The sequence below is a fragment of the Mauremys mutica genome, chromosome 4, assembly GCF_020497125.1.
Source record: "Mauremys mutica isolate MM-2020 ecotype Southern chromosome 4, ASM2049712v1, whole genome shotgun sequence".
Taxonomy (NCBI): Eukaryota; Metazoa; Chordata; order Testudines; family Geoemydidae; genus Mauremys; species Mauremys mutica.
This window is the reverse complement of record NC_059075.1, coordinates 21,713,641-21,741,384: the sequence shown is the minus strand read 5'-3', so window position 1 is coordinate 21,741,384 and position 27,744 is coordinate 21,713,641. Positions and strand designations below refer to the sequence as shown.

The window sequence follows — 27,744 nt, the reverse complement described above, 5'->3', positions numbered from 1 at the left end:
ACTCAAATATATTGGGGCAAGACTGGGTACCATTACGGCCAGAGCATGCTTATCAGCTGCTTCATCTCCATTGCTGGGATTATACAGTGGATCCATTCAGCCCCCTGGATGTCCGTGTATTCCTTCTTGGCACTGTTGCTTATGTGATCACAATTACTTATGTGACCCAGTTTGCAAGGGGGCTTCTCAGATGTCTACAAGCCTGGTTGTGGATTGTCTACACTAGGGGCAAACATGGTCTTGACTTGCTAGTCATGGTTCCCCAAAGGGTCTTAGCCTCCAGGTTCCCCTACATGGTGGGAGGACAGAGGAAAGAAATATGTCAGGGTACCATTCAACTCCCCATTTCCAATGAAGACTATAACCACAGACTCATTCCTAGTAGCTTGAGGAGCACACATCCTGTAGTCCTTTTGACACAACTGATTTGCTCTCTTGCCCAAGCAGTTCTGCAATCTCTCTTGTGTCAAAGGACTACACAGCATCCACCTCCTTTTAAAGAGATGTAGCTTGTGAAGCATGTGAAATGCTCTAGACATAACAATGATCATTCAAAGAAGGATGGGTTACCCACCTTGTGGTAATTTTGAGTTCTTAAAGGTGTGTTTTTTCCTGGTGTGTAGTTCACTCTCCCTCCCCACCCACCCCCCAACCTTCCCTGCTGCCTGGTTTCCACCCGCTGTCGCTACTGAGAACTGGCAGTAGAGAATGAACTAAGCCCTGGTCTACACTATAGAATTACTTCAGTATAACTGTCACCTGGGGTGTGAATAATCCACACCCTTGAGCAACAGTTATACCAACCTAAGTGTCGGTTATACAGTGCTAGGTTGGTGGGAGAATTTCACCTGCCAACATAGGTACCACTTCTCGCGGAGGTGGATTAACTAAGGCAACAGGAGAAGCTCTCTCCTATCGACTTAGTGTCTCCATTAAAGCGCTACAGCAGCACAGTGTTTTAAGTGCACCTAAGTGCCAATGCAGCATTTTAAGTGTAGACCTGCCCTGAGAGGGCAGCAGTCCAGGAGTCCCCTTTATTTTCTTGATGTAGAGCATGGGGCAGGAATGGGGGGGGTATGCATGGACCAAATGATCAAAAATCTCCAGTCTTGGGTGCATCGAGCACATATGGAATCTGAAGTGCATTATGCATTGGGACAACACTTCTCAAAGAACTCAAGTTACTTCAAGGTGACTTCACTGACCAGAGCTGCCTTTTCACTAACAAATTCAGACACTTACCTTTTTAGAAACTGATTTTTTGGCACAATAAGGTAATTCCTTATTGACTGGCTGATCCAGTCTTGGTGCTTAAGTTTGGGAGTATGAGAAGAGGTGACGGGACATTCCTAGGTTGACACTAGAGTCTTCGTACAAGGACTGCAACACTTTGAATAAAGTGCTTTCTGTTCTGCTGTCCATAACTGGGGAATATCATTTTTTTTCCTCAAACCAATAAGATCCTGATGAAGGAAAAAGTTATAAGAACCATATCCTGGATCAGACTAATGGCTGACTTAGTCCAGTAACCTCACCCAAATAGTATCTGAAACCATACGTAATTTTAAGGAGAAATGTGCCACACACAAAAACAAACTCCAACCACATAGTACACAATCTGGCAATAACATGCCCATGAAGGAAGTTTCTTCCGAAGGTAATTAGTTATTGGCTCGTGTTCTGAAGCATGAGGATTAAGATCAGATATAAGTTTTTACCCTGTCTAATGTAACTGTGTGGATGTTGCCATTATGCACTATCATTTCCAGGTAGGAATTGAAGTTAATTGCGGGTATGTCTTCACTGTTTAACTTGGGTGACTGGTGTCCAGGAGCACAGAGCCACACTGCACAGCCCTACCCGAGTTACTGTGCACTCACGGGTGCTGCATTCACTCATGTGTGTTGCTAGGACTTCTGGGGGCATATTCCATGGTGATTTGTGCTGCAGTAAGTTGATCTGCTCTGGTTCTTTCCCACTGAATTGTGGGAGAACTTATCTGTTCTTTTGGGCACATGGGGAATTCTGGGAAGGCATTGGAGGGTTGTCAACACTTGAGTGACTTTTAGCCTGTGCTGTGAGCTGCAAAATAGGCAGGTTACCAGCCCGAGTGAAAGCAGAACCCAAGCTTCAACTCTCATCCCCTTTTGGACCAGGTTGGAAGTCCACCCAACATGAGTGAGAAGGTTTTGTGTGTGTATGGGAATGGGAATAGGACCAGCATGTTGGTACTCTGGTGCGAAAACATGCCTTAAGGGGCTCTCTATCTTTCTACGAGGGGATGAAAACCGTTGTTTTTAAAGACGGGAATTTGACTTAACACCAAGAGTTTAAACAGATTATTATTTACAATAGGAATAACAGCATAATGTTTAAAACACATATATGTAGCACCTATCAACCCAAAGAGTCCTAAACTACTGTCCAGCCCAACGCGCATCTCACTCGCTAGTTACCCAGATACCACCTCCGGGGTGGAATGTGGCAGCCACACTATGGTCATGACCTTTTTAAAAACTTGCCACTTTTGCCTAAGTAATAGCTATGTTTGCCTCAGCATCTTCAGTATTCCCTTGTACTTCCCTATACTTACTATAGCTATCTCCAAATACTGAGGTTATTTAACTGCAAATACTTCTTGCCACTTACCTTAGGCCTAGTCTACACTAGAAAATTTTTGGTGGTATGGGATATACTGACAAATCCTCCTAGTGTAGCCTTAGTTATACTGGCAACAAAATGTTCTTACCATTATAGCTTATGCTGGTTTGGTGAGTGACATAGGGAAATTTAGCTTATCTTGTAGCTGTGTTGTGAAGATAAATACGTTAAAGATTGTGACACATTTTGAGAGCTATTGATGAAAAGCACCGTATGAGAGTGGTGATATTATACTGGCAAAAACACTTTTTTGCAGCCATAATTGTGTCTACATCAGGGTTTTTACTACTATAACAGTGTTGTTAAAGTCATACTCCTCACTGCCACTGCTGTACCAGCAAAAGTTTCTAGTGTGAGTGTACCCCTAAATATATATGCATATACACACACCCAAAATACTATGTTAAAGGAAAAAATAGTAAATGAGTGGCTAAGTTGTGCAATTAACAGGTATTTGTATTGGTTAGCTTTTTTTAGTGAGTATCAGTTAGAAACCTAAAAGGCAGTTTGGGCAGCGTTGCCACCTTCAGTTACATGGTACCTGAAGTTAAGTAGATACTAGGAAAAACAACCCTCAAAATAGTATTGATGTTTTAAAACCACAAAAAATGTCCCTTCACATGTCTACGCTACAATGAGAAGTCTGACTGCAGCATGTATAGACATATCTGGGCTAGCTTGGGTACCAACAGCAGTGAAGCTGCAGCGGCGCAGACTTTGCTGTGGGCTAGCCACTTAAGGTAACCAGATGTCCTGATTTTTATAGGGACAGTCCCGATTTTTTGGATCTTTTTCTTATATAGGCTCCTATTACACCCCACCACAGTCCTGATTTTTCACATTTGCTGTCTGGTCACCCTATAGCCACTGGAGTAGGTACCTAGAATCTTTGGCAGTTTTTTGTGCACCCCACGCTGACGTCCACGTTGCTGTGGCTTCGCTGCTGTTGGTATTTACGCTAGCTAGAGTCAAGCAAATTTAGGGATGTCTGTACATGCTGCAATCACACCTCTGTTTGTGAAGTAGACAGGCACTCCGTAGCTCAGGACTTGTCTAAGCAGTTTTTTGTACTGCTATAGCTAGATTAGTTTTAAGCCCTGTCTGTGCTAGAAAAGTTATACCATAGCTATACCAGCAATAACTCCAAGTGGAGATGCAGTTTTTGCCGATATAAAAATTCTGTTGCTGGTATAGTATTCATCAGTTTTCCGAGACATAAGCTATAACAGCAGAAGACAAACTATGCTGGTGTAAGCTGGGTCTACGCTAGAAACGTAGGCAGGTGTTGCTATGTCAGTGGAGGGAGGGGGGGGGGAAATTCCCCTAACCACCATAGCTATGTTGGAATGATTATTAAACGTGGATCAAGCCTTAGAAACCAATATGGCTAAAACTGTACAACCCCCCAGAGAGGATGCAGTTATGCCAGTATAACGGTGCTTAAAGCAGTCCAAAACCTGCATGTAGACCAGCCCTCATCACTCTTGTGACATCAGTCATGATTTTACTCGTTTCACTTATCAGTCTTCTAGGGCAGAGAGAACCTTTTAATTTAAATAAAGGGTGTGATTGGGTCATTTTGGGGGATAAAATCTTTTACTCCTGCTGGAATTCTGTGCCACTGCACAGTGCAGAATTTATGCAGAATTAATGTTCCCTGCAGAATTTTATTTTTTCTCACACAACTTGTGATTTTCACCAAAATCCTTTCTTTTTCCAGTTTTGTGTTTCAAATGTATTCGTTACATACGGTGGAACTCTGATAGTCCTATTTAATTGGAATTGGGGCTTGATTGGATAACCAAAAATCTGGATAAACCGGAAAATGGGTGGAGGGTCTCCCACTCTCAGCCCCAGGACTGACAGTAGGAGCCTCAGCTGACCTACATTTCCTGAATCATTTTTGTTGCCTGTATTGTTACAGATGTACTTGCTGACAGGTATTTTGAATAAATTACCAAAATAATAAGAAATGCCGCGATTATGTAGTGTTGTTTTGAAAAATAAAATATGCAGAATTTAAAAATATTGTGCACAGAATTTTTAATTTTTTAGTGCAGAATTCCCCCAGGAGTAATCTTTTTGAGAACCTCTTTAGACAAATCCTTCTTATTGATATTCCCCGCCCCCCCCTCTTTTTTTTAATTCCCCCCCCCCCCCCCCAATGCAGGTCTCCTCTAAACTTGAATATACTTTTTTCTGTTTTTCCTTTTTAAAATGTTTTGTGGCCACAAGGTGGCATCATTGCTTTACTAATGATCTGTGCTGCAGTTTGGCCAATGTTGCTATTCATTTTTATAGCAAAAGGGGGTGGGTTTTTTTTGTTTTTTCCCCCCTGTTTCCATCACGTTTTAGAGTTGAAAATTTATTTCACATTTTGTATATGAATGATCCACATTTGATTTATTATACAAAATTGATTTATTCTGCATCTCTTTTTGGTGGAGGAGATAAAAATCTACAGCTACAATCAAAATCTTACACGTTCTAGCATTGATCAAACAGTATGAAGCACCACTACAGCAGGCTGCTAAGGCTGCTGCTGTGTCCTTATTTCACCCTGTTCTCTCCGGGTATTACATCACGTAGTATGCAAAGTGTTCAGAGTCTCCTGCAGTACCTCGGTAGATGGGGTGAATTGAGGTTACAGTCGCAGCTCTACCTCTGCATTCTCTTTGCTTTCCCCAGGTTTTCTCTCTCCTGCAAACCCTGTCTGGGGTCCATGGTTCTGCTAGGCATGAAGTGACATTTGTGAAGCTTGTCAGGAAGCAAATATTTATTCTGGGAAAGATTCCACAGAAATATATGTTCTATAGGGTGTTTATATTTGATGGAATGTGCCTAGGAAAAAGCTGCTTCCAAGCATTTCCTATCTTTCAGATAATAGACCCCTAAATAAACATTCCCTTTTTATGTATTTAAAACCATTCAAATCCTTGGTCTTAGAGTTGGGACTGTAATAAGGAGCAGTGCAGCTATTTGTTCCTATCCCCTTCCTTCTAGCAGCTAATAAAGTCTCGTTTAGTGCTTGTGTGTTACTGAATAACACCCACAGGACTTGGGGATGAGCATAAGCTTTTGTGGGCTACAGCCCACTTCTTCGGATGCATAGAATGGAACATATAGGGAGGAGATGTATATACATACAGAGAACATGAAACGGTGGGAGTTGCCCAACCAACTCTAAGAGGCTAATTAATTAAGGTGAACTGTTGTCAGCAGGAGGAAAAAAGGCTTTTGTAGTGATAATCAAGATAGCCCAGTTAAGACAGTTTGACAAGAAGCTGTGAGGATACTTAACATGGGGAATAGATTCAATGTGCGTAATGGCTCAGCTGTGGCCCACAAAAGCTTATGCTCAAATAAATTTGTTCGTCTCTAAGGTGCCACAAGTACTCCTGTTCTTTTTTTCCAGCAAGTAGCCTCTGCCTCCAGAGGCTGGGGGAGTCTCTCTCTCCTTCCCCACTGATGCTGGGTTGGGTGCAACCTGTCCATCTCCTTTGGTGGTTGCCCTAACAGCTCTCTTGCACTGGAGAGAGGTGATTAGCAAGTGTCTCAGGCTTTGGCTACACTTGCACTTCAAAGCGCTGCCGCGGCAGCGCTTTGAAGCGCTAAGTGTAGTCAAAGCGCCAGCGCTGGGAGAGAGCTCTCCCAGCGCTGTCCGTACTCCACCTCCCTGTGGGGAATAACGTACAGCGCTGGGAGCCGCGCTCCCAGCGCTGGGGCTTTGACCACACTGGCGCTTTGCAGCGCCGCAATTTGCAGCGCTGGAGGGGGTGTGTTTTCACACCCTGCTGCAGCGCTGCAAATTTGCAAGTGTAGCCAAGGCCTCAATGTTTCCCACTTCTTTCTGCCTGGAGCACACAGGCAGAGCAGGGTGCCATTAGCAGGCCTTTTATGCCTGACCATCCTCCTGGGAGGGAGGTGGAGGGAAGAGAGACTCCAGCTGTGGACAGGGGATGTTTGGGTAAGCACATGCTTCCCACCCTGTGTGCTGGCCAGAGCAGAACATTGTGAGGAGGGTGGGGGAGTTTGCTCTTATGCACCAGCCAAGCACAAAACCCGTGAAAGCAGGAGCCTTCCTGAAGATGTACAGGAATCTTCCTTTTGCACGGTCTGGTTTCTAATAGCAACAATGGCCCTCGTCGGAATCAGACATTCATTTGTCACATAACCGTCATTTCTTAAACATCATTGTCTTTGGCATGGTCTACACTGGAAAGTCTTGCTGGCATGGTTATGTCAGTTAGGCTAGTGGCTCTCAACCTTTCCTGACTACTGTACCCCTTTCAGGAGTCTGATTTGTCTCATGTACCCCTGAATTTCACCTCACTTAAACTACTTGCTTACAAAATCAGACATTAAAATTCAAAAGTGCCACAGCGCACTGTTATTGAAAAATTGCTTATTCTCATTTGTACTATATAATTATAAATCACTTGGAATATAAATATTATATTTACATTTCAGTGTATAGTATATAGAGCTGTATAAACAAGTCATTGTCTATATGAAGTTTTAGTTTGTACTGACTTCGCTCGTGCTTTTTACGTAGCCTCTTGTAAAACTAGACAAATACCTAGATGAGTTGAGTACTCCCTGGAAGACCTCTGCGTACCCCCAGGGATCCACATGCCCCTGGTTGAGAACCACTGAGTTGTGCCATGTCTACACTACAGAATTCTCGACCTAACCTACATCTGCATAAAGCCACCGCAGTTATTAAATTGCTTGTGTGCGCACAATTGGGTCCTTGTGTCGGTGGTGCGTGTCCTCACCAGGAGTGCTTGTATCGAGTGTGTTGTCAGTGTAGGGCATTGTGGGACAGCTCCTGAAAGCCAGTAACAGTCGACGTAAGCAACACAGTGTTTACGTTGACACTGCGTCGACCCAATTACATCAACCGTGCCTCTACACCGCTCAGGGAGGTGGTGTTACTAAATCTGCATGGAAAGGCACTTTATGTCAGGGGGAGCCAAATTTAAGCAAAGACCCTTCCACAGCTAGGTCGACACAAGGCAGCTTATATCGATCTATCCCTGTAGTGCACACCAAGCCTTAGGAGTATGACCCTGTCCCCCCAATAGGCATAGCTGTGCTGGCAGAAGCCCTAGTGCAGACAAAGGGTAGGTCTATACTTAACATACTACATCGGCGCATATGCACCAATGCTGCTGTAATGCTTTAATGAAGATGCTCTACACCGATGGGGGGAGAGTTCTCTTGTCAGCATAGTTAATCCGCCTTCCTGAGAGGCAGTAGCTATATCAACAGGAGAAGCCCTCCCGCTGACATAGCACTGTCTACACTGGGGTCAGTAGAACTATGCTGCTCAGGGATGTGAAAGTCTGTGGTGTAGACCAGACCACAGTTATACTGGCAAAAAGCCTATGCTACTCTAGAAAAATGCCTGTGTCTACACTGGAAATGCTACAGTGGCACAGTTTCAGGGGTTCTTCCATCGCTGTATTAGACCCATCTCAGAGAGGTGGTAGCTAGGTAGATGGAAGAACTCTTCTGTTGACCTAGTGCTGCCTATGCTGGAGCTTAGGTTGGATTAACTATGGGCATGGCTACACTACACTTGAAAGTTAGAGCACATTAAAGTAGCCCTGGGTGCCCTGACTCCTGAGGTGTCCACACTGACAAGGCATGTAGAGCGCCTGGACTCTGCAGCTGGAGTGCTCCTGGTAATCCACCTCCAGGAGAAGCCTAGAGCTTGCTGCGCCCTGGCTGAAATGCCTGGGCGTCAGTGTGAACGACGTGCTGCATTGTGATTGGCCTCCGGAGACATTCCATAATCCCCTGAAGTCAAGTGGCCACTCTGATCATTGTTTTGAAATCGGCTGTAGGCATGCGGATATCCCCTTTCAAAGCTTCGTTTCTGACAGCCGGCATGCTTATCTGCTCTGGGACAAAACAAACCATCAGTGTGGAATGCTGGTGTGTGTGTGTGTGTGTGTGTGTGAGAGAGAGAGAGAGAGAGAGAGAGAGAGAGAGAGAGAGAGCGCGCGGGTGGGGTGGGGAGGTCTGCTGCTGTGTGAACTTACAAGACAGCATGCTGACACATTCTCAGCCCCCCAAAATACACTGTCTCTCCCCCTACATGCACAGAACACACTCCACCCCACTCCCATTTGAAAAACATGTCACAGCCACTTGCACACCGGGATGGCTACCACAATGCACTGCTCTTTGTGGTGTTGCAAAAGCTGCTAATATGGCCATGCCAGTGCGCTTGCAGCTGACAGTGTAAACACATGGCAGCATTTTCCCTGCTGTGGTCTCCGAAGGCTGGTTTAACTCCTAGCACTCTACATCTGCAAGTATAGCCAAGCCCTAAGTCTCTTAAGGGTGTGAGTTTTTTCACAGCCCTGAGTGATTGTAGCTAGGTTGACCTAACTTTGTAGTGCAGACCAGCCCTTAGGGTTTGTCTACATTGCAGTCAGAGGTCTGACTGCTGCATGTGTAGACATACCTGAACTAGCTTTAGAGCTTGTCTTCACTGGGACCTTACATTGCCAGAGTGACATCCTTCAAGGATGTGAAAAGTCCCCCCTCCCCAGAGCTGTAGCTATGCCAACCTAACCCAATATGTAGACAGTGCTAGGTCACTGGAAGAATTCTTCTGTCAACCTAGCAATTACCTCTCGAGGAGGTGGAGTGCCTATGTTGACAGGAGAACCTTTCAGTTGGTATAGGTAGTGTCAATGCTACAGAGGCGCCACTGCAACAATTAAGTGTAGACATAGCGTCAATCTAGCTAATTTGGGTACCAAAGCTAGTTCAGGTATGTCTTCACATGCTGTAGTCACACCTATGATTGTGGTGTGGGCATGCTCTTAAACACAATACAGGTGAGTCTTATCTTACGCGGGGGGTTCCGTTCTGCGGTTAGCGCGTAAAGCGAAAACCGCGTATTGTCAAAATTACATTGAGTTGAATGGCGGGTGGAATCGCCCGCACTACAAGTACAGTATTAAAATTGTTTTTTCTTTTTTTGTTGGTTTTTTGTTTTTGCCGACCGCGTAAAGCTGAAATCACGCATGTTAAATGCGCGTAAGATGCGACAGAGCTGTAGACTAGATTCCTCCTTGTAACTGCACTCAGGTCACTGGGGTTACACTAGAAAGGAATGTGGTGCAGTGGTTCTATAAAGAAACAACTAGAATGTGCCAGCACTGTTTTTACAGCACAGTTTGTACTCCGCAAACTTCTGTTAGTCAGGTCTGTTTGCTTACGTACTAACAGCAGCCAGTAGATTCTTCACGTGCATACACACACCCCTCACCTAAAGTCTTCCTGGCCAGGGAAGTCATGCAGCAGGAGAGGTAATCTCTCAGGTAGCTAGGGAGATTTCCATGGTGGGCTTTCCATCTCGAGATGGAGACTGTGTGACCTGGACTCTGTACTGAATGAGGAGATCACTTGTGAGATGTGTTCAGGGGGATCTGCTTTGCTAAGCAGAGGAGCTGCTATGCTTTGTACCAGTTGAGGCGTTTTCAGGGTGAGTGGCTTAAATCCCAGGGAGGAGTTGCAATAATTGAGCTTGGAGGTCGCAAATGCCTAGATCACTGTGGACAGGCCCAAGTCTTCCAGAATGGAGTGCAATTTTGTGACAAGGCCAAGATGGAAGGGTGTGTGTTTTGTGTGGCATATGTGGGTCTCAGCTGTGGCAACTCAAGTATCTGGTAATACTGAAGAGTTGAATCTAAAAGGATCCAATGAGTGACTCAAGTCCATAAGCAATAGCATGGCCCTACTTAATCCAAAGGGTAATACCTACAAGATAGGAGCAAAGAATCTAGAATTGCCAAACACCTCTGAACTTTCAAAGTGTGAGCTCCAAAGAAAGAGTGAGCTAATACTTAGATGCGAAATGGCAGGGAGCATGAACTAAGTGGCCTCATTTGCTGCTTGCAACTTCCTGGTTACAATAGATTCTCTCTCTCACACACACTCATACTCACACACACCTTCCTTTCAGTATATGAAAGTTGCTTTTCTACTGTTCGTTTTCCTCTCCTCTTCCTCTCTTCCCTTTGTCTTCCTCCCTGGCATACAGAAGCACACTGTGCCTCCTGTCCACAGTCCTGGTGTGAGGCCCCTAGTAGTTTGCTTCACCACATACTTAGTTCTTCTGTAAAATGATGAAGTTCTATTAATGTTGCTATCACTGTAGTGACCCCTCTTCCTGTCCTTTTTAGCTAGGTTGGAATTTATAGAAAAGACATTAGTGAATGGTTTTTAAAAAATGTGGTTTTTAATTGCTGTAGCTGTTAAGTAATTTATTGGAAGGGAAAACTCTTTAAATCTCCAAGGGGAAGAAATTATGGATAAAAATGGTGAAATAGTATCTTGAACTATAGATCTTTTCTCACTTGAAGAGCCAGTTAATGCAGCAATCCTTTCCCCAAGTGATTGGCATTCTCAAGAGCTTAGTACTGTCTCTAGCATTTAAGTTTTTGTTGGACCTTAAGGCAAAGCACTTAATGAATCGCATATAAAATATCTACATTAAGAAAAGTTAAGGGCGCATAGTCAAACACTCAAGCTGGGAAACATCCTAATTAAGGTTTCCTGTGCAACCCTAATTCTGCCCGCTTGTGTACAGTACTTGGATTGCGATACACGCTTACATGGGATGTGATCACAAAATTTCCACGGGACTCCTATGTCATTCGGTGGACAGGATGGATGGTACTTGGGGAATAATGCAATTGTATGATATTCCTTTCAGTTTGTGGCCTCATGCTCTATTTACTTTACCCCATCCTAGTTGCACCCAATATGGAATTGTTTGTTTCCTCGTGGGCTTTTCCATGGCACTCATCACTATAGTAACTAGCTGCTTCACAAAGATTAATGAAATTATTTTTACAGTGCCCCTGAGAGTTTTTAGAAAGGTATTGTCCCAATTTTACAGATGGGGAGCTGAGACATGGATATCTAGGCCAATATTAAGGGTCTACTAATATCAGGTGCCCCACTGAAGATATATATTTTCCCCTTCTTCAAAAGCTGCTCAGCCCTCTCCACTCCTGTTGATTTCACTTGGAGTGAAGAGCTCAGCATATCTGAAAACCAGTCCTTAGGTGTCCCAAGATGAGCATCCAGAAAACAAGGAACCAACAACTAGTTGATAATTTTTGAAGATTTTTGAGTTAAGTACTTTGTCCAGCATGTAAAAAGCCTGTGACACAGCCAAAGAGAACATAATTCAGGCAGGCATCTATCCTTTCTATTTCTGCAGTCCCCTTGCCATTTTAATAACCACCTTTCAACTTCAGCTGCAAATCACAATAGTCCTATAAACAACTACCTGATTTGCCATCCATCCTATTCATGAAAGGAAGCAGGAGTCTTTTGTGGTTATTAAAACAAACACATGGTGATTGTCCCTAAAGAGTGTGTGTATTGTCATGCATGAGCACAAAGGGGCAGAATTAGGTTATATGAGCAAGATTAAATTAGTTATCTTTGCCTGGTTGAAACCCTCAGCTGTTTCTGATCCTTAAGAATGCAGCCTTATGGGCTGATTCTTGCAACTCAAACTACTGGGAAAGTATTCAAACAGGATACCATGTGGTTCGGTTTTTTTGCTTGCATGTTTTTTTAAATATAACTAACTCTTTCCCCAAGTTTTCTACAGGGGATGTGATGTCCATTACTGGGCAATAGGTGAATAATATGGGTAATAAGTAACCATTAGCCTCCTCCCTGTTTAGACTCAAAGCAACTGGATTTTATATCCTCTGTTGTAGACTGAAAAGTGGGGCAAGACCCATGTGTGAAATGTCTTCAGGACCTATTTTTATTTTTCAGTGGATGAATACATTGCCATTGCTAAAGAGAAACATGGATACAACATGGAACAGGTAACAAAACGATTATTTGCATTTCTTTATTTAAACTGACCTTTTTTCCACAGTAGATACTAGAACTTGATTTAAAGCAAACTGCTACACTGCAAACTTTCTTCCCTCCATTCATCCAGTATAATAATTCTTTTCTGCAGTTCATCCTAATTTATTAATGATAGTCACTAAAATGCCCAAATACTGTTTTCAGAGTTTTGATGCAAACCTCCCATTGATTTTTCAGTGGTATTTGGCCTTATGTTGCAGTCTTATCTATGTCTGTGTTGGTAAAATTCTGGTCTCATTGCAGCCCATGACAAGGCTCTCCTTCACTTGAGTGAGATCCAGATTTCACTCTGGCTTTTTCTGTCTCCTGCTTAAGACCCATCTCGACAAACACTTCAACAGTTGGGTAGCTTCATGCACCTGAGAAGTTCCTTTGAATTAAGTGGAACGTCTTGTGCATTAAGTTGTGTGGTGGGGAGGAGGGATGGGTTCTTCTGGTTTATTGTATTGGGAATAAAGGTATTGTCTCTACTGGAGGACTCTGACTTGAGAATTAGAAAAATGACGCCCTTGCAAGAGCAATGGGACTGAAGGGTGAGTGATTAAGAGGGGAAGAGGTTTTAGTCAGATGACCAAACCCTCATTTTTGTGTTAGCCATTGGAAGTGTAGGTCTTAAACATTCTTGAGAAGAGACATCTTAAAGTTTCAGCATCCCTGCTCTCTTCTCAGTTAAGGTGTGAGAAACCGTACAATACATGTGCTCTGAGCTGTCCAGCAGATGCTCCAGCAAAACCATGGAAGATCAAAGCTGACATTCATGATATTTCTAGGACAAAAATATAATAATAAAACCCCTTAAAGCAGTGAAATAGCCGCAAGCCTAATTGTCCCCTCCTCCCCCCCTTTTTTTTCTTTTTTTAAATAACACAGATAGCCTTTAAGGTTGAGATAAGTGTGGTGTTATTCATGACTTCACATATTAGAACTTCCTCAAAAAACTAAGCCCCTCGTATTTGAGTGACAACTTCTTCTATTCGATTTCAGTCGAAAGGTAAATGTTTTTGGAAAGTGAAAACTGATCAGACTTTATTTAAAATTAAAAAACTTATAAAACTGAGATGCAGCCAGGTGCCAGGTCTGAAGCTTTAAAAACTGAACACATATGTATGTTTTCAGATGTCGCGAGAGTTGTCTAAAGTTTGAAAACATGTCTTCTCCTTGAACAGAAGGATTTTTGTGGCTGTGTTGCTGTGACCGGAAGGGTGGGTGGATGGGATGGGAACGTCTGGTTAAGGGGAGGGAGGGAGGAAGGAGAAAAGTGTGTGTTGTGCTACTGGGCTCTCTGGATTGAGGCATGACGACTCACTAAACTGAGTAACTATGTGCTTGAATGATCAGTACCACCTGGCACTTTCTAAGCTCTCAGTGTTCTGTCCCACTGTTCACTTGTCATGATTTGAGAGTATGATCAGCCAGGCTGGTGGCAATTGAACATTCGCTGTCAGGTTTATAGTGATCTGTGAAATGAGCTGATGGTCTCTGTCCTTCCCCTTAATCTACTAAATGGATTTGTCCTGTCCCCAGCCATTTCTTCTTGTTACTTAGGTCTCATTCTGATCTCTCATGGGGAGGGGCAGATTATCCAAATCTGCCTACAGTAGGGTTCTTACCCATTTCTCTGAAGTATCTGGTACTGGCCACTATCAGAAACAGAATGCTAGAGTAGGGGGACCATGGGTCTGATCCAGTATGGCAATTCCTGTGTTCCTGTTTCTCCATAATGAATTGTCTTGGGGAGGTAAGAGAACCTTCCACTGTTCTTCCTTTGCAGGACAGCATATGCCCCAAAGATTTTGGTGGTTCTAGAATTTGAAAACCAAGCACTGCTAGGAAATGCACAGAATGTCCTTCCAGGATGGTTATTTTATGCAAATAGTCCTACTAATCCAATGTTCTAGACATTTTATTTTTTAAATTGGACTTTCCCAGGAAAAAATTGCATAACCATGGACACTTCCCCTTTCAGACTGATGTTAGACATGAGATCCTTTGGGGGGAGGAGGGGAAGAGTGAGAATTTGAAGGAACCATTCAAGCCTAGACAGCCAGCTTTAGGACTTTTGCCTCTGGCTCTGAGGTTATTAGCCAATGGTGGTGGCAAGCATTTGACCGTGTGTGTGCACATGCACGCACACACTACTGGGAGCCAGTCCTCTAGGGCTCAGGACACTATAGCAGGTGGCAGCCTAGAAAATCCCAAGTATGGGGTCAACCAAGGAGGCAATGGCCTTGCAAAGCTTGCTCCCTCCAAGGCATAGGGCAGCAGAGGAGATGGTAGCAATTGCCTTGAGGATCCTGCCCTCCATCACATTCAGAGACACGGGTGCCAGCTTGTTGATGCAGCAGTAGGGAGCAGGTTTCTCTGGAAGGGTGAATGGGACTCTTCCTTAAAGCTCAGCTGTCTGCTGGGCTTCATGTCCAGCTGGCTGCATTTGTTCTGTATGCAACTCGTCTGCTCTAGCCCTCTCCTTCTCTCCCTCACTTGTAGCTGGGTTCTGCGTCAACAGCTAAATGGATGCATGCAGGGAGGGACAAGCAGAGTTCTTTCCTAGGGAGGAGGGGTGGGTAGAAGAACTTTGAATTGGTAAATCCCTGTGGACGCTATTGCTAGCTGTGTAAAAGCAGCTTATTTGTAAGATGTCTTCCTTCTAGAAATAATGTCTGTTTAAAAGAATATTGGAAGTGTTAAAAGCCTGATCCATTTAAAAAAAAACCCAAACACACACACTTGTGTTCCATGCCCTTTGTCTGAGGTTGGTATGTGGGCCAACTTCCCCTCTTTTTAAGAACATTTACCGCTTTTGCCCTTTCAACATATCTCCTCTTTGTGCAATGTATTTCTGTACTAATGTCCAGCTTGTATAGCTTCACATAGGGATATTTGGGAAGGTGCCCAGGTGAGACTGGGTCTGATATTAAAAAAGAAGAAACCATAATGCTTGTAAAATCTTTCATGTGCCTCTATACTAGCTAGTTAAGTTCTCCCCTCCCAACTGTCTAGTTGTATTTTTTTAATTCACGTGACATCTTCAAAACCATTACGTGTTAAAGACTCTTCTGGTTCTGTATCATAGTGAAGGGGAAGAAATCTAGATATTTAGCAGGGAGAGTCTAGTTTCATGAGGAAGAGAACTGGGGTGAAGCAAGCATTTAGTCATATAGTTGCAGAATCTACTGGAGCGAGAACTTTGTGCCCAGAAAGGAACTGGGGTTTTTGCATAGCAAAGTGGGATGGGGAAACCCCAGTTTCAGAGGTAGCACTGGCAGTCTGAATGGACTGGGTGAAACTATTAGATGGGGGGGAATTATGGTGGCAGAACCAGAGTCAACTTTGCATATGTCAAACAGGTAATATTTTAGTCAGCGGGTCGGGGATCGTTTTCACTTAACAGCAGTTCTGAAACAACTTGCAAATTTTTATTTTAAATATTTGTAGCACGGTAGGGTCAGGCTCTTCTGAAATGACTCTGGGGAGGCTAACGGCACCAAAAATAATACTCCATCAGAGTGAAGGGTCAGAATGCTCTTTTGCCATCCACCTCCAGAGAGTGGTAGATTTCGAGTGAATACCTCTTAGAGGGCTCACTAGGGCAAGCATTCATTAGTGCCAGGGGGTGCAGTGTGTGTCATTCAGTTTTCTGAACTGGAGACTCGGGGTTGCAAGTGAAGGAGATGAAGTTAGGGGGAATAAATTATAGTCGTCGTCTCCCGAATGATAGTGAGCTATGCCCCTGCTTTGTCAGGAGCAGCCCAGTCAACAAATAAGACTGTCCCCTCCCTCCTCAAAAAAAGAACACAAAAACACCCAATCAAATAGACCGGTATCAAGACTTGAACACCACTAGGAAGTTGTCTTACCTGCTAACTCTGCCTGTAGTTTAGTTTAATCTATGCTTTACACACATTTTTCTAGCTCTTTACTTTGTCCTTGGCTAAATTCATAGAATCATAGAATATCAGGGTTGGATTTCTCTGTGTGTGTGTCATTTTTGCTGGAAGACCTTCTTTTATTTTTATTTTTTAAACTCTCTAGCAAAAATGTCCACCCGACTTGCCTTTTCCTGCAGCAATCTCTAGCGGCCTTTCAGCAATAGAACTTTCCTTTTACACAACATGGGCCAGATTCTGATGCTCCACAGTCCAGAGTGGTGATAGGTCAGATGCCAGGTTCTTGCTGTCACTTAAGCTTCTGCAACCTCACACACGTGTATCTGAGGTCAGAGTTGTGGCCCTTTTGTAACTTTTGTGCTGCCCTATCACCCTATTACTTGTATCAGTGTAAGAACTATATATTCTCTCTCTCCGCCTCATTGTAACTCAGTTTCTCTTGTGTCCGTGTTTCTTTCAGGCCCTTGGAATGCTCTTTTGGCACAAGCATAATATTGAGAAATCCTTGGCTGATTTGCCCAACTTTACTCCATTCCCAGACGAGTGGACAGTGGAAGACAAGGTCTTGTTCGAACAGGCCTTTAGTTTCCATGGGAAAACATTTCATAGAATTCAGCAGATGGTAAGTAGGATCATAATAATTATACCTGGAAAAAACTGTTGTGGTCTCCCTGTCCAATACAGGATTGTTAGCAATCATGTAACTGCTCGTTTTGAAGATTGTCTGGTGTGGGGGTGGGTTGTTGGGGAAAAGCTTGACTCTTGCATTGTCGTTCAGAGGAGGACTATACTGATTTGGGAGGGCGGAGGGACTATTTTATCACCTCACATTCCTCTAGCAGCAGACACAGAATCTGCTTGTCATCCAAAGAAAAAGTCTTCTAGAAGTAGAATCTGACTCTTTTTTTTACAGTCTTGAGAGACAGTTCTGGCTATAGAATTGGTATTGCTTTTAATTTGTCACTCACGGGGCCACTCTTCATTTTATTGTATTGCAGTAGTACTTAGAGGCCTAAATGAGGGTTTGGGGCCCCATTGTGCAATGAATGGTACACATACCTAATGAAAAACAGTCCTTTCCCCAAAGAGCTTTATTGAATCTGCTTTCCTTTCTTTTTAACATTGTTGTTTTTTTTAGGAGTTTTATGCATTTTACATTGGCGATAAGTGCCTATTAAGTATCATATGGGAGCGTCAGTGCTTGAGGATTGTAGATTTAATTCCCTGTTTTCAGTCACTCAGTCTTTATGAAACTTTACCATTGGAGCTGAAATTTTCTAGGCTTGGTATCTGCCTGAAAGTGAACGTTTTTGGGGAGAGGAAATTTTCAGCAAAAACACAAAGCCACCAACTTCATTTTGGAAGGGATGGAGAGTGGGAGTGAAATCAAAGTTTTAAACAGTTTTTCAGCTGGGATGGGAGGTTGAAATTTGAAAGCTGAAAACTATCCCTCAAGTGAAAATCCCTTTGACTGGTCCAGTGAAGCTCTGGCTTTGATTGGAGAGTTCCGACCCTTTGAAAACTAGCATATGCAGTATACTTTGCACAAGGCTTTTGGTCCACTCATAAAGTGTGCAGCTAAGGAAAGCTGCAGTGCTGAGGGTGACCAGACATCCTTCTATTAGGAGCTTTGTCTTATATACGCAACTATTAACTCTGCCACATCCCCCACCTGGGGGGAAAAAAAATCCCAATTTTTTTTCACACTTGCTATCTGGTCACCCTAGCGGTGCTCCATGCGCTGCTGACTTAGCTGAATAGTAAAAAGTGATCTGACTGTTCCAAAGGGTAGGGAGGGCTGCTATGCACCTTTGTAAGGCTTGTAGGACTAGGTCCTGTTCTCGTCCTCCCTTAAAAGCTCCTCATGCAGATGTATGAACAGGATTCCTGTGGTGCCCAGCCAAATAATTCCAGGTTATAGGATCTGGATGACTGCCTCCTGACAATATTTATGCAAAACTAGCAGAGCTCTGAAGGCCTGGAGAGTGAAGCACCTTTGGTTTTTTTCCCCCATTTTTTCCTTTTAAATGTAAAATAAAAGAATGCCTCAGTAATATCACCTGTAAACTGATTGTAAAACATGTAAGGGAGCCCGTTATGTAGCACAGGTAAGCACCAAATTAGGAAATTCACAGTTCAGGTGAATGGCTGTAACTCTGTCCCCTTGTGAACGTGGATTACAGTGCATTAATGCCAGACTCATATACTGCTTCTCAGTAATGAATTACAGGACACTTTTTGAGCAACTTTTGATATGCATGTAGCATCCTGTGGTGTTGAGTGTGCTGGGTAAACACTCTGACAGTCGTTTATATGAAAAGTGCACTATATTCTAAGTATTGGCTATCCAACAAAAGAGTAAGAGCAAGTGTACTGACCTCCTATTCCAAATTAGCTTCATTCTTAGTAACCTCATCCTTGAATTTGCACTGAGGAAGCCTGTGCTGGTATCTGGAAATAAACTGCATAGTACGTGGGTGCTGACCAGTATTAAAATTGCACGTTTTAGAGCAGAGGTGTGAAACTCATTCCATGGAGAGGAACAAATGTACAGTTTTGGGGCAATTTACTGCCCTCAGTGTACACTGAATCTGCCACTGATAACCACAAGTATCTAAAGCCAAAACGTTGAAATTTTGGTCCTTAAATAAGAGGGACCTGACTTCCACCTGTAGCGCCCTGATTTTTAATGGAACTTGGATCAAGCCTTTAAAGTTATTGTTGCGTGGGGTGAGGTGAGGGACAGGAGTGGTGCAGGTCTCTTCTAGGCTAGCCTGCAGAACGCAAATGACTCAGCTACCTTAATACGGGTTTAGTTGCTTGATGGAAGGCAGGCTTGTCATGTAGACATACAGGACAATGAGAATGAAAATATCACAACTTGCTACACGCTTATCAAAGGTTGTAGAAAGAACCAATATTGCATCCTTTTAAAACGTCTTTTGTTAATTTGAATAGATATTGCCACCCTGTGTTGCTGGCTGTCGTAGTATGTACCAAAAACTGGTTCATCTGATGTGAAATCCTGGTAATGCTGTACATGAAAACTTCTAAAAAGTGTAACTATTTTATTTTCAGCTTCCTGACAAATCGATAGCCAGTTTGGTGAAATTTTATTACTCCTGGAAAAAGACAAGGACTAAAACCAGCGTGATGGACCGCCATGCTCGTAAACAAAAAAGGGAACGGGAAGAAAGGTACATTTGCAGTGAGAAAGACTGTGTCTTGCCACTCAAATCTTTTTATGATGATCCTGGAATTTCTGGTAGCCTGTAAAGAACTAGAACTAGGATTTTTTTCCCCAGACACTTCCTGGTGTGCCTCTCTCTATTTTTTTTTTTTTTTTTTAAACCGGAATCTGTGTCCATGTAAACGTTCATGACCAAATTCTGCCATCTGATTCACATGCAACTCTCAAGTCCCTGTAAAGGGAGATCACAATGGTAATTCGAGGGCAGGTTTTTAGCCTTAAATGTAACATTCCATAGAATGGGAGCGCACACTAAGTGGAAGATTGTCAATGTTTGGCACTCCCCTCTCCATTTTATCTACACACTTGTCCCAGCAGAAACTGCTACCAGCAAAATGCTTTCAGGGCCAAATTCTCTACCCAGTGCAATGGTCTAGTAGACTGGCTTTGTTGTGGGAAGAGGAGGAGAGAGAAGAGCTCACACTAGCTGTGGTGGATGGAATTCTATACCCACCCCTCTATTAGTTGTGCATGTGCTTTACTGTACAAATGTACCTGGCACGCTACAGGTCCCTAAGCCACTGAGCTTCAATAGATTCTTTGTTCCCACTACTTCAGGCTCAGGCCTGCAGCAGTCTCCATGGCTGCCATGCCTACCACACACTGCAGCACCCTTCAGGAAGGTTTGGCTGAAGTTCATATATTTAGCTACACAGATACTTCCTGGATATAGAGATCCTAGGTTAGATAAATGTCTATCAGGGATGGTATAGACAGTATTTGGCCCTGCCATGAGGGCAGGGGACTGGACTCGATGACCTCTCGAGGTCCCTTCCAGTCCTAGAGTCTATGAATCTATGAATCCTCTTTCTCTGGATAACCCCACTTGAACCTAGGGTAGTTGGGGCCTCGGTGGGCCATGGCTCCTTGGCACACTGAGGGGTTTGATGGTCTGCAAAGGTTCTCTGCATCCTCATCCTCCTTGCTATGGCATTTTTTTCTATACTTGTAAGCAAGGGGAAATATAGAATTAGAGCAAACAGCTTTAATGTGGATTTCATACATTTAATTAAAAATCTTAAACATAACAAAAAGCCACATGCACAATTAGTTCTCTCAGGGATAAAAAAAAAACACCACCACATATGTTTAGCACTCCCATAATCTTATCTTTAATTCCTCCCTTAGTGGAAAAAAGAAAAGAAAAGAAAAAACATATTCTATCACAGGGGTTGGCAACCCATGGCACGCGTGCCGAAGGGGGCACGCGATCTGATTTTCAGTGGCACTCACACTGCCCGGGTCCTGGCCACCGGTCCAAGGGGCTTTGCATTTTAATTTAATTTTAAATGAAGCTTCTTAAACATTTTAAAAACCTTATTTACTTTACATACACAATAGTTTAGTTATATATTATAGACTTATAGAAAGAGACCTTCTAAAAACGTTAAAATGTATTACTGGCACGTGAAACCTTAAATTAGAGTGAATGAACGAAGACTCGGCACACCACTTCTGAAAGGTTGCTGACCCCTGTTCTATCAAGTACTGAATAATAATAATAAGCAGCAACAAATTGGGGCCATACTGAACGTGGCCTTGGAACACCCAGCCAGTTTAATTTTACTGGAATTCTAATTTAGTTTTTGACTACCATTCACATTATGGTATACTTCCATGTATGGTTTAGAATGAGTGTACCGTACATTGCTGAAGTTAATTGCTCCGCTTTTTATGATGTTCCCAGAGCGCAAGGAGAAGATTATTTGGACTATGTTTATTTTAAAAAAGGACACATGCAGGTTTCACTGGTCCCATGAAATCAAGCAACCCATTAAGTTAGCCAAGTTGTAGAAGTCAGTATTTAGTCAGCATTATATTCTACATATCCTCTTAAAATTCCAGAGTACATTGTCTGCACAGTCCACAGTCATTTATTCACCATTTAGGTTTCAGTTTTTATTTGCTTTATTATTTTAAATTATAAACCAAGTGAAGAATATGAACAAGACACGTGCACCTGTTCTGTCACTAAGGGACACATTTTAAGGTGGCGTTAACGGTCTTCCATTTGCAGTCACTTGTGCAAACCTTCCTTTTCCTTTAAGCTGCATGCTTTTCTGTACAAAACTGATTCCCAAGCTAGTCTGTCCATGCAAATTCTGTCACTTCTGGGCGCAGAAGACTGCATGTACAGAGTCCCATGCACACAAATAAGAGAACAGGTTTTGAAAACCGAGTCCCATGTTTGTTTGAGGTTATTTTAAAGTGATTTTAGTGCTGCTGAAAGATGCCTTGGGAATTCCTCTGTTTAGTCACAGAACACATTCAGCGGCAGGGCAAGATTCCTCTAACTGCCCCTTTAATTAGCCTTAACTCTAAAGGGCCAGGGTGCAATTTTACCTCCACACTGATTCAGTTTTTGGTGTCTGCTGAGACCAACACCAAAAGGTGCCAACTGTGCTGGAAGTTTGTGTCTAGAGGGTCACATAACTACGAACTAGATTTAGACCACTAAACCTAACCCATTTTGCAGAGGTTTATTACAGTCATTACTTAACCTAAGCATAGGGTTTTTTTCTGCAATTATTCTACTTGGCTATTTGATTTTTAACTAAGTTATAAACCTTCCAATCATTCTTTAGCTTGCTAAATATGGAAAGCAAACACTATGGCTTGGTTGACACCTAAAGCTTAAGTCAATGTAGCTATGGAATTTGTCTCTGCTTTGTGGGGCAGGGAGGAGAGCAGTGCTGTCATTTGAGCCTGAGGCTAGAATGTGTGAATTCTAAAGCTAGTTTGTGTTCCAGGCCTGTTCACTTGTGGATTAAGTTGTGCTTAGGTTAAGTAATTCCCAAGGCATCTTTCAGCAGCACTAAAATCACTTTAAAATAACCTCAAACAAACATGGGACTCGGTTTTCAAAACCTGTTCTCTTATTTGTGTGCATGGGACTCTGTACATGCAGTCTTCTGCGCCCAGAAGTGACAGAATTTGCATGGACAGACTAGCTTGGGAATCAGTTTTGTACAGAAAAGCATGCAGCTTAAAGGAAAAGGAAGGTTTGCACAAGTGACTGCAAATGGAAGACCGTTAACGCCACCTTAAAATGTGCCCTTTAGTGACAGAACAGGTGCACGTGTCTTGTTCATATTCTTCACTTGGTTTATAATTTAAAATAATAAAGCAAATAAAAACTGAAACCTAAATGGTGAATAAATGACTGTGGACTGTGCAGACAATGTACTCTGGAATTTTAAGAGGATATGTAGAATATAATGCTGATTAAATACTGACTTCTACAACTTGGCTAACTTAATGGGTTGCTTGATTTCATGGGACCAGTGAAACCTGCATGTGTCCTTTTTAAAAATAAACATAGTCCAAATAATCTTCTCCTTGCGCTCTGGGAACATCATAAAAAGCGGAGCAATTAACTTCAGCAATGTACGGTACACTCATTCTAAACCATACATGGAAGTATACCATAATGTGAATGGTAGTCAAAAACTAAATTAGAATTCCAGTAAAATTAAACTGGCTGGGTGTTCCAAGGCCACGTTCAGTATGGCCCCAATTTGTTGCTGCTTATTATTATTATTCAGTACTTGATAGAACAGGGGTCAGCAACCTTTCAGAAGTGGTGTGCCGAGTCTTCGTTCATTCACTCTAATTTAAGGTTTCACGTGCCAGTAATACATTTTAACGTTTTTAGAAGGTCTCTTTCTATAAGTCTATAATATATAACTAAACTATTGTGTATGTAAAGTAAATAAGGTTTTTAAAATGTTTAAGAAGCTTCATTTAAAATTAAATTAAAATGCAAAGCCCCTTGGACCGGTGGCCAGGACCCGGGCAGTGTGAGTGCCACTAAAAATCAGATCGCGTGCCCCCTTCGGCACGCGTGCCATAGGTTGCCAACCCCTGTGATAGAATATGCTTTTTCTTTTCTTTTCTTTCTTTTTTCCACTAAGGGAGGAATTAAAGATAAGATTATGGGAGTGCTAAACATATGTGGTGGTGTTTTTTTTTTATCCCTGAGAGAACTAATTGTGCATGTGGCTTTTTGTTACATTTAATTAAAAATCTTAAACGTATGAAATCCACATTAAAGCTGTTTGCTCTAATTCTATATCCTTGTTTGTCTGAGTTTGCTTGAAGTTAAAAAATATTCAGCTAGTTCTTTTTGACTCTAACAGCCAGAGAATTTCTGACTTGTTTTTTAATTTTATTTTTGCCTTTGAGGGTGAACAGACTTCATTTTGCCCAGATATACCACAGAAGAGTTTATGTAAAAGCTTTTAAATGAATGGTCCCTAATGTGGTTAATTTAAAGAGGTAATTGACTTTAAAATTCACCCAAAAGAAAAGCCGTTGGATTGAATGTTCCATCCATGCCTGATTTCCAGTAGACTATTGTAGAGAAATAGAAATTCTCGTAGTAATATGGTCATGCCTTGCTTTTGTCTTTCAGTGAAGATGAAATGGAGGAAACAAATGGAACTAACCCTGTTGATATTGAAGTTGAACAAAACAAGGAGAGCAAAAAAGAGGTAGATTTTTTTTTCCTAATACTGTACTGAAGGCTAATGAAAGTTTTCACCTGTTGCTGTGAACTATTCTGTTGTGCCACAGAGGATCTGACAGTGGCCATTTTTATTTGTGCTTGTGCGTAGTTAACATTCAGCACAGAAATAATAGCGACTTACAATTTTGATTAGAGTAACTAGTAGTCAAAATCCTTGATCCCATTTGAAGTGAATGCCAAGACTTTGAGTGACTTCAGCAGGGTCAGGATTTCACCTGAAGTTGCTAACAACAAAGGAGAAAGACTGTGTGGCTGTGAGTGTTTCCTTCCCCCTTCCAAAGGGGCATTGACTAGGCTGCTGAAATTTTGTGTATGGGCAACCCAAAGCTGCCCCTCCCCCCCCCCATCCTTGTTTGTGAATTTGGGGGGAGGGGGATTGAATATTTAAAAATTTTGTGCTCAAATGTAGGTGTTACCTTTGAAAATTTAGCCCATAGTATTTTAACAGGGAGTTGGAGGGAGAAAATAGTTAACATGTTTTTAACTGTAATCACGGTTGGAACATATGCTAACTGCTACATTCCAGTTCTTTTGATGTTACCTGTTTTATTAAAATAACTGTTAGGGGAATGAAGTGATCTAATACAAGACTTATTTTTCTACTAGGGAGGAAAAGAACATTATAGTCCAGACACATTAGGTTGAAGTTAACTTAAGCTCTCAGTCCTTGCGGGCATTTTCTGTATAGCCTGTCCATCCAGAAGGAGTCTGCTCTTGAGCGCATTGAAGTGACAACATTCCGATTGACTTTCATTGGAACAGGGCTGGGTGTGAACTGGAAAATTGACATTTACTTTTATGGAAAGCTTTGTTCTTGTAACGTCCACAAGTCCCACGGTGTAGGAGCTTTGTGTGATGAGGTGATGCAGGCCTGACTCAACAATGGTGTAATAGGTGTAAGTCTGCTGAAGTCAGTAGAACGGCACCGACTGCTCTTGGCAATAAGTCGTCAGCCTGTCTCCCTCAGAACTAGCACGTATAAGGACTGTGATACTTTAGTCCGTACTGGGACAAAAGGAGGCACTGCAGTATACAGCAGAACTCACCTTAGCTGTCTGGGGCCTTCAGATACAAACGAAGGCTGTGATTGTGTAACTGTATCCATGTGGGCTGATCCCAGCACCCGCACACATCTCCACTGAAGTAAATGTGGTTCTTAGCAGCTGCCTGTTGCACGATCCAAACATTAAGAATGAGAAATGATGGTTAAGATTTAAGAAATATAATTTAAGATACAGGGAAACTATCAAAGGGAATGGGTTTATTCATTTTACTTAAATTTGACTTGTATTGCATCTGCAAAGTCTATGGGATTCTTTGTGTTATTTTTCTAAACAAATGTGCCAGGGATATACCTCAAACTAATGTTACAAGCTTTGGCATTCATGTAGTGTATAGAGAGCAAAGATATGACTTTGAACTATCGAAGGTGGTGGCATACATCAGTGTTAAAATTGGAAAATGTCTGGAAAATACCTTGACCGAGTTTTGGTTTTGTTTTAAATATTTTTAAACAGGGATTGGAAAGAGGTATTTATGGGTTATGTTTAGCTCAGCCCCAGTTAAAGGGTTTGCAAGACAAAAAGCTGTCTTAATTTTGCATACAGTTCATGTCACTTCTAAAGCAATCTTGTATAAAGGATGAACTCTGATAATATATTTACTGTGCACAGGATCTGTAGGAACTAATGTACATACTTACACTGTTTTGTCTTTTTAAAGAAGTAAATACTTAACTAGACAAAATTCTCCGTTGTTGCAATAAAATCTTTTAAAAACCATCCTCCAATGTCAAAATCCCAGTACAGTTAGTTCAAAGCTACATGCAAAAGGCATGCATTTGGCAGTTTACCCAATTTGTTTACCCTTTAGTTACCCAATTGATCATCTTGTACACTGTGGTGGAGCTTCCGTATTATACTTTCTTTCTTTCATTTTCAGTTTAACTGTAAAACGATTGAGGCTTTCTCCGAATCCATCACACAGAATTAGTGAATGAGAGCTTCTTTCCTACCACCACTCCTTTCCATTTTCTGCTCTTTGGGAATCTTCAGTATTGTCTGTTCATAAAAAAAAAAAAAAAAGGGGGGGGATAATAAGCAGTTTTTTGAGCGCTTTAAGATTTCAAACTGAAATTTTCTTTGAGCAAACTGAATCTAAAAGAGCTTTTACTATTCACTTTTTATTTCTACTCACCCATCTAAAACATTGGATTACTATTGGCTTCTTACAATCTGTAGATCTAGCTGTGCATGATGGAAGTCAAAGTTCATTTGTATCTACATGTGTTCCAAAAGGAAACAAATGGTTACAATTTTGGAGTTCAGGTCCCTTTTGTAGCAAAGTATTTTATATGGGATTATATATCCTATTTATTTCTCACTCTCTAATTCAGATAATCTGTGCCACCACTCTCTTTTGCCCTGCCACCCTCCCCAAAAAAGCTCACCAAGCCCATTCAGTCACTCTCTATGTGCAATGACAAGCAGCCTTCTGAGGGCTTGTCACTGGAAAGTGACTGCCAGCTTCATTTTATTCTCGTTTACAGTCTGCATAGCCTGTGCAGCGTTAATTAGGTTTGATATTGCAGTACCGAAGCCTGAGGGCCGATTGAATCCAAAATACTTTGAGAGAGAGCAGAACAGTCCAGAAGGTGGATATGCTTTTGTTCTTCATCATTGCACTTCTGCAGTGAGTTGGTCAGGTTTGTAATCGCAGTGAATCATCACTCCACCCCATTCCCAAAACCCAAACAAAAAAATATTTGTCAGCTCAGAGACTCGGAGTTCTCTATATGACTTCTTAGGCAATACGGGGATTTCTCAGGGCCATACAACTTGGAGAGGGGGTTGGAGGGCTCTCAAAAATGCGTGGTCTCAGTGTTTCCTTTTTCAGGAGGAGATGGGGAGCTTCCTTATTATACTTTCTTTCTTTTTCAGTTTAACTGTGAAATGATTAAGGCTTTCTCATAATTGTAACTTCATCACACAGAATTAGTGACTAAGAGCGGCTTCTTCTTCGAGTGCTTGCTCATGTAGATTCCATTCTAGGTGTGTGGTCGTCAGAGTTTTTTGCCTTAGTGTATCCGTAGGGTCGGCAGTGGTGCCCCCTTGAGTGCCGCGCTCATGTGTCGGTATATCAGTTCCTTCTTACCGCCCATGGTGGTTGGTCGGCGTGCCTTTCCTTACATAGAAACAAAACTGCAAGTCCTTGCTATTGACTTCGAGCCTTAGGGCCTTGTAAATAGTTTGTTTATAGTAGTTGTTAAGTTTAGTTAGTAGTTAGACATTAGAGTCCCAGCAAGGACTTCGCTCAAGGCGGGGCAAGTCCCGCTCTCCTGAGTTTAAGCCCTGTGCAGACTGAACAGGTCTATGCCTGTAAGTGACGCCCATAGTAGCTGCCTCAAGTGCTTGGGGGAATCACACGTGAAGGACAAGTGCCGTATTTGTGAAAACTTTTCGCCCAGAACTCAAAAGGAGCGGGATATTCAT

The 27,744-nt window shown here is 42.4% G+C and overlaps 1 protein-coding gene across 6 annotated transcripts in view; it reads left to right on the top strand.

Moving 5' to 3' along the window:
* RCOR1 (REST corepressor 1) overlaps window positions 1–27,744 on the top strand; it is a 135,875-nt gene that overhangs the window by 88,233 nt on the left and 19,898 nt on the right. For all 6 annotated transcript variants that reach the window (XM_045016650.1, XM_045016649.1, XR_006579344.1 and 3 more), the window contains 4 exons: window positions 12,487–12,539; window positions 16,936–17,097; window positions 19,554–19,672; window positions 24,140–24,218. In XM_045016650.1, the coding sequence (XP_044872585.1) occupies window positions 12,487–12,539; window positions 16,936–17,097; window positions 19,554–19,672; window positions 24,140–24,218 (413 nt within the window). The remainder of the gene's footprint in view (window positions 1–12,486; window positions 12,540–16,935; window positions 17,098–19,553; window positions 19,673–24,139; window positions 24,219–27,744) is intronic.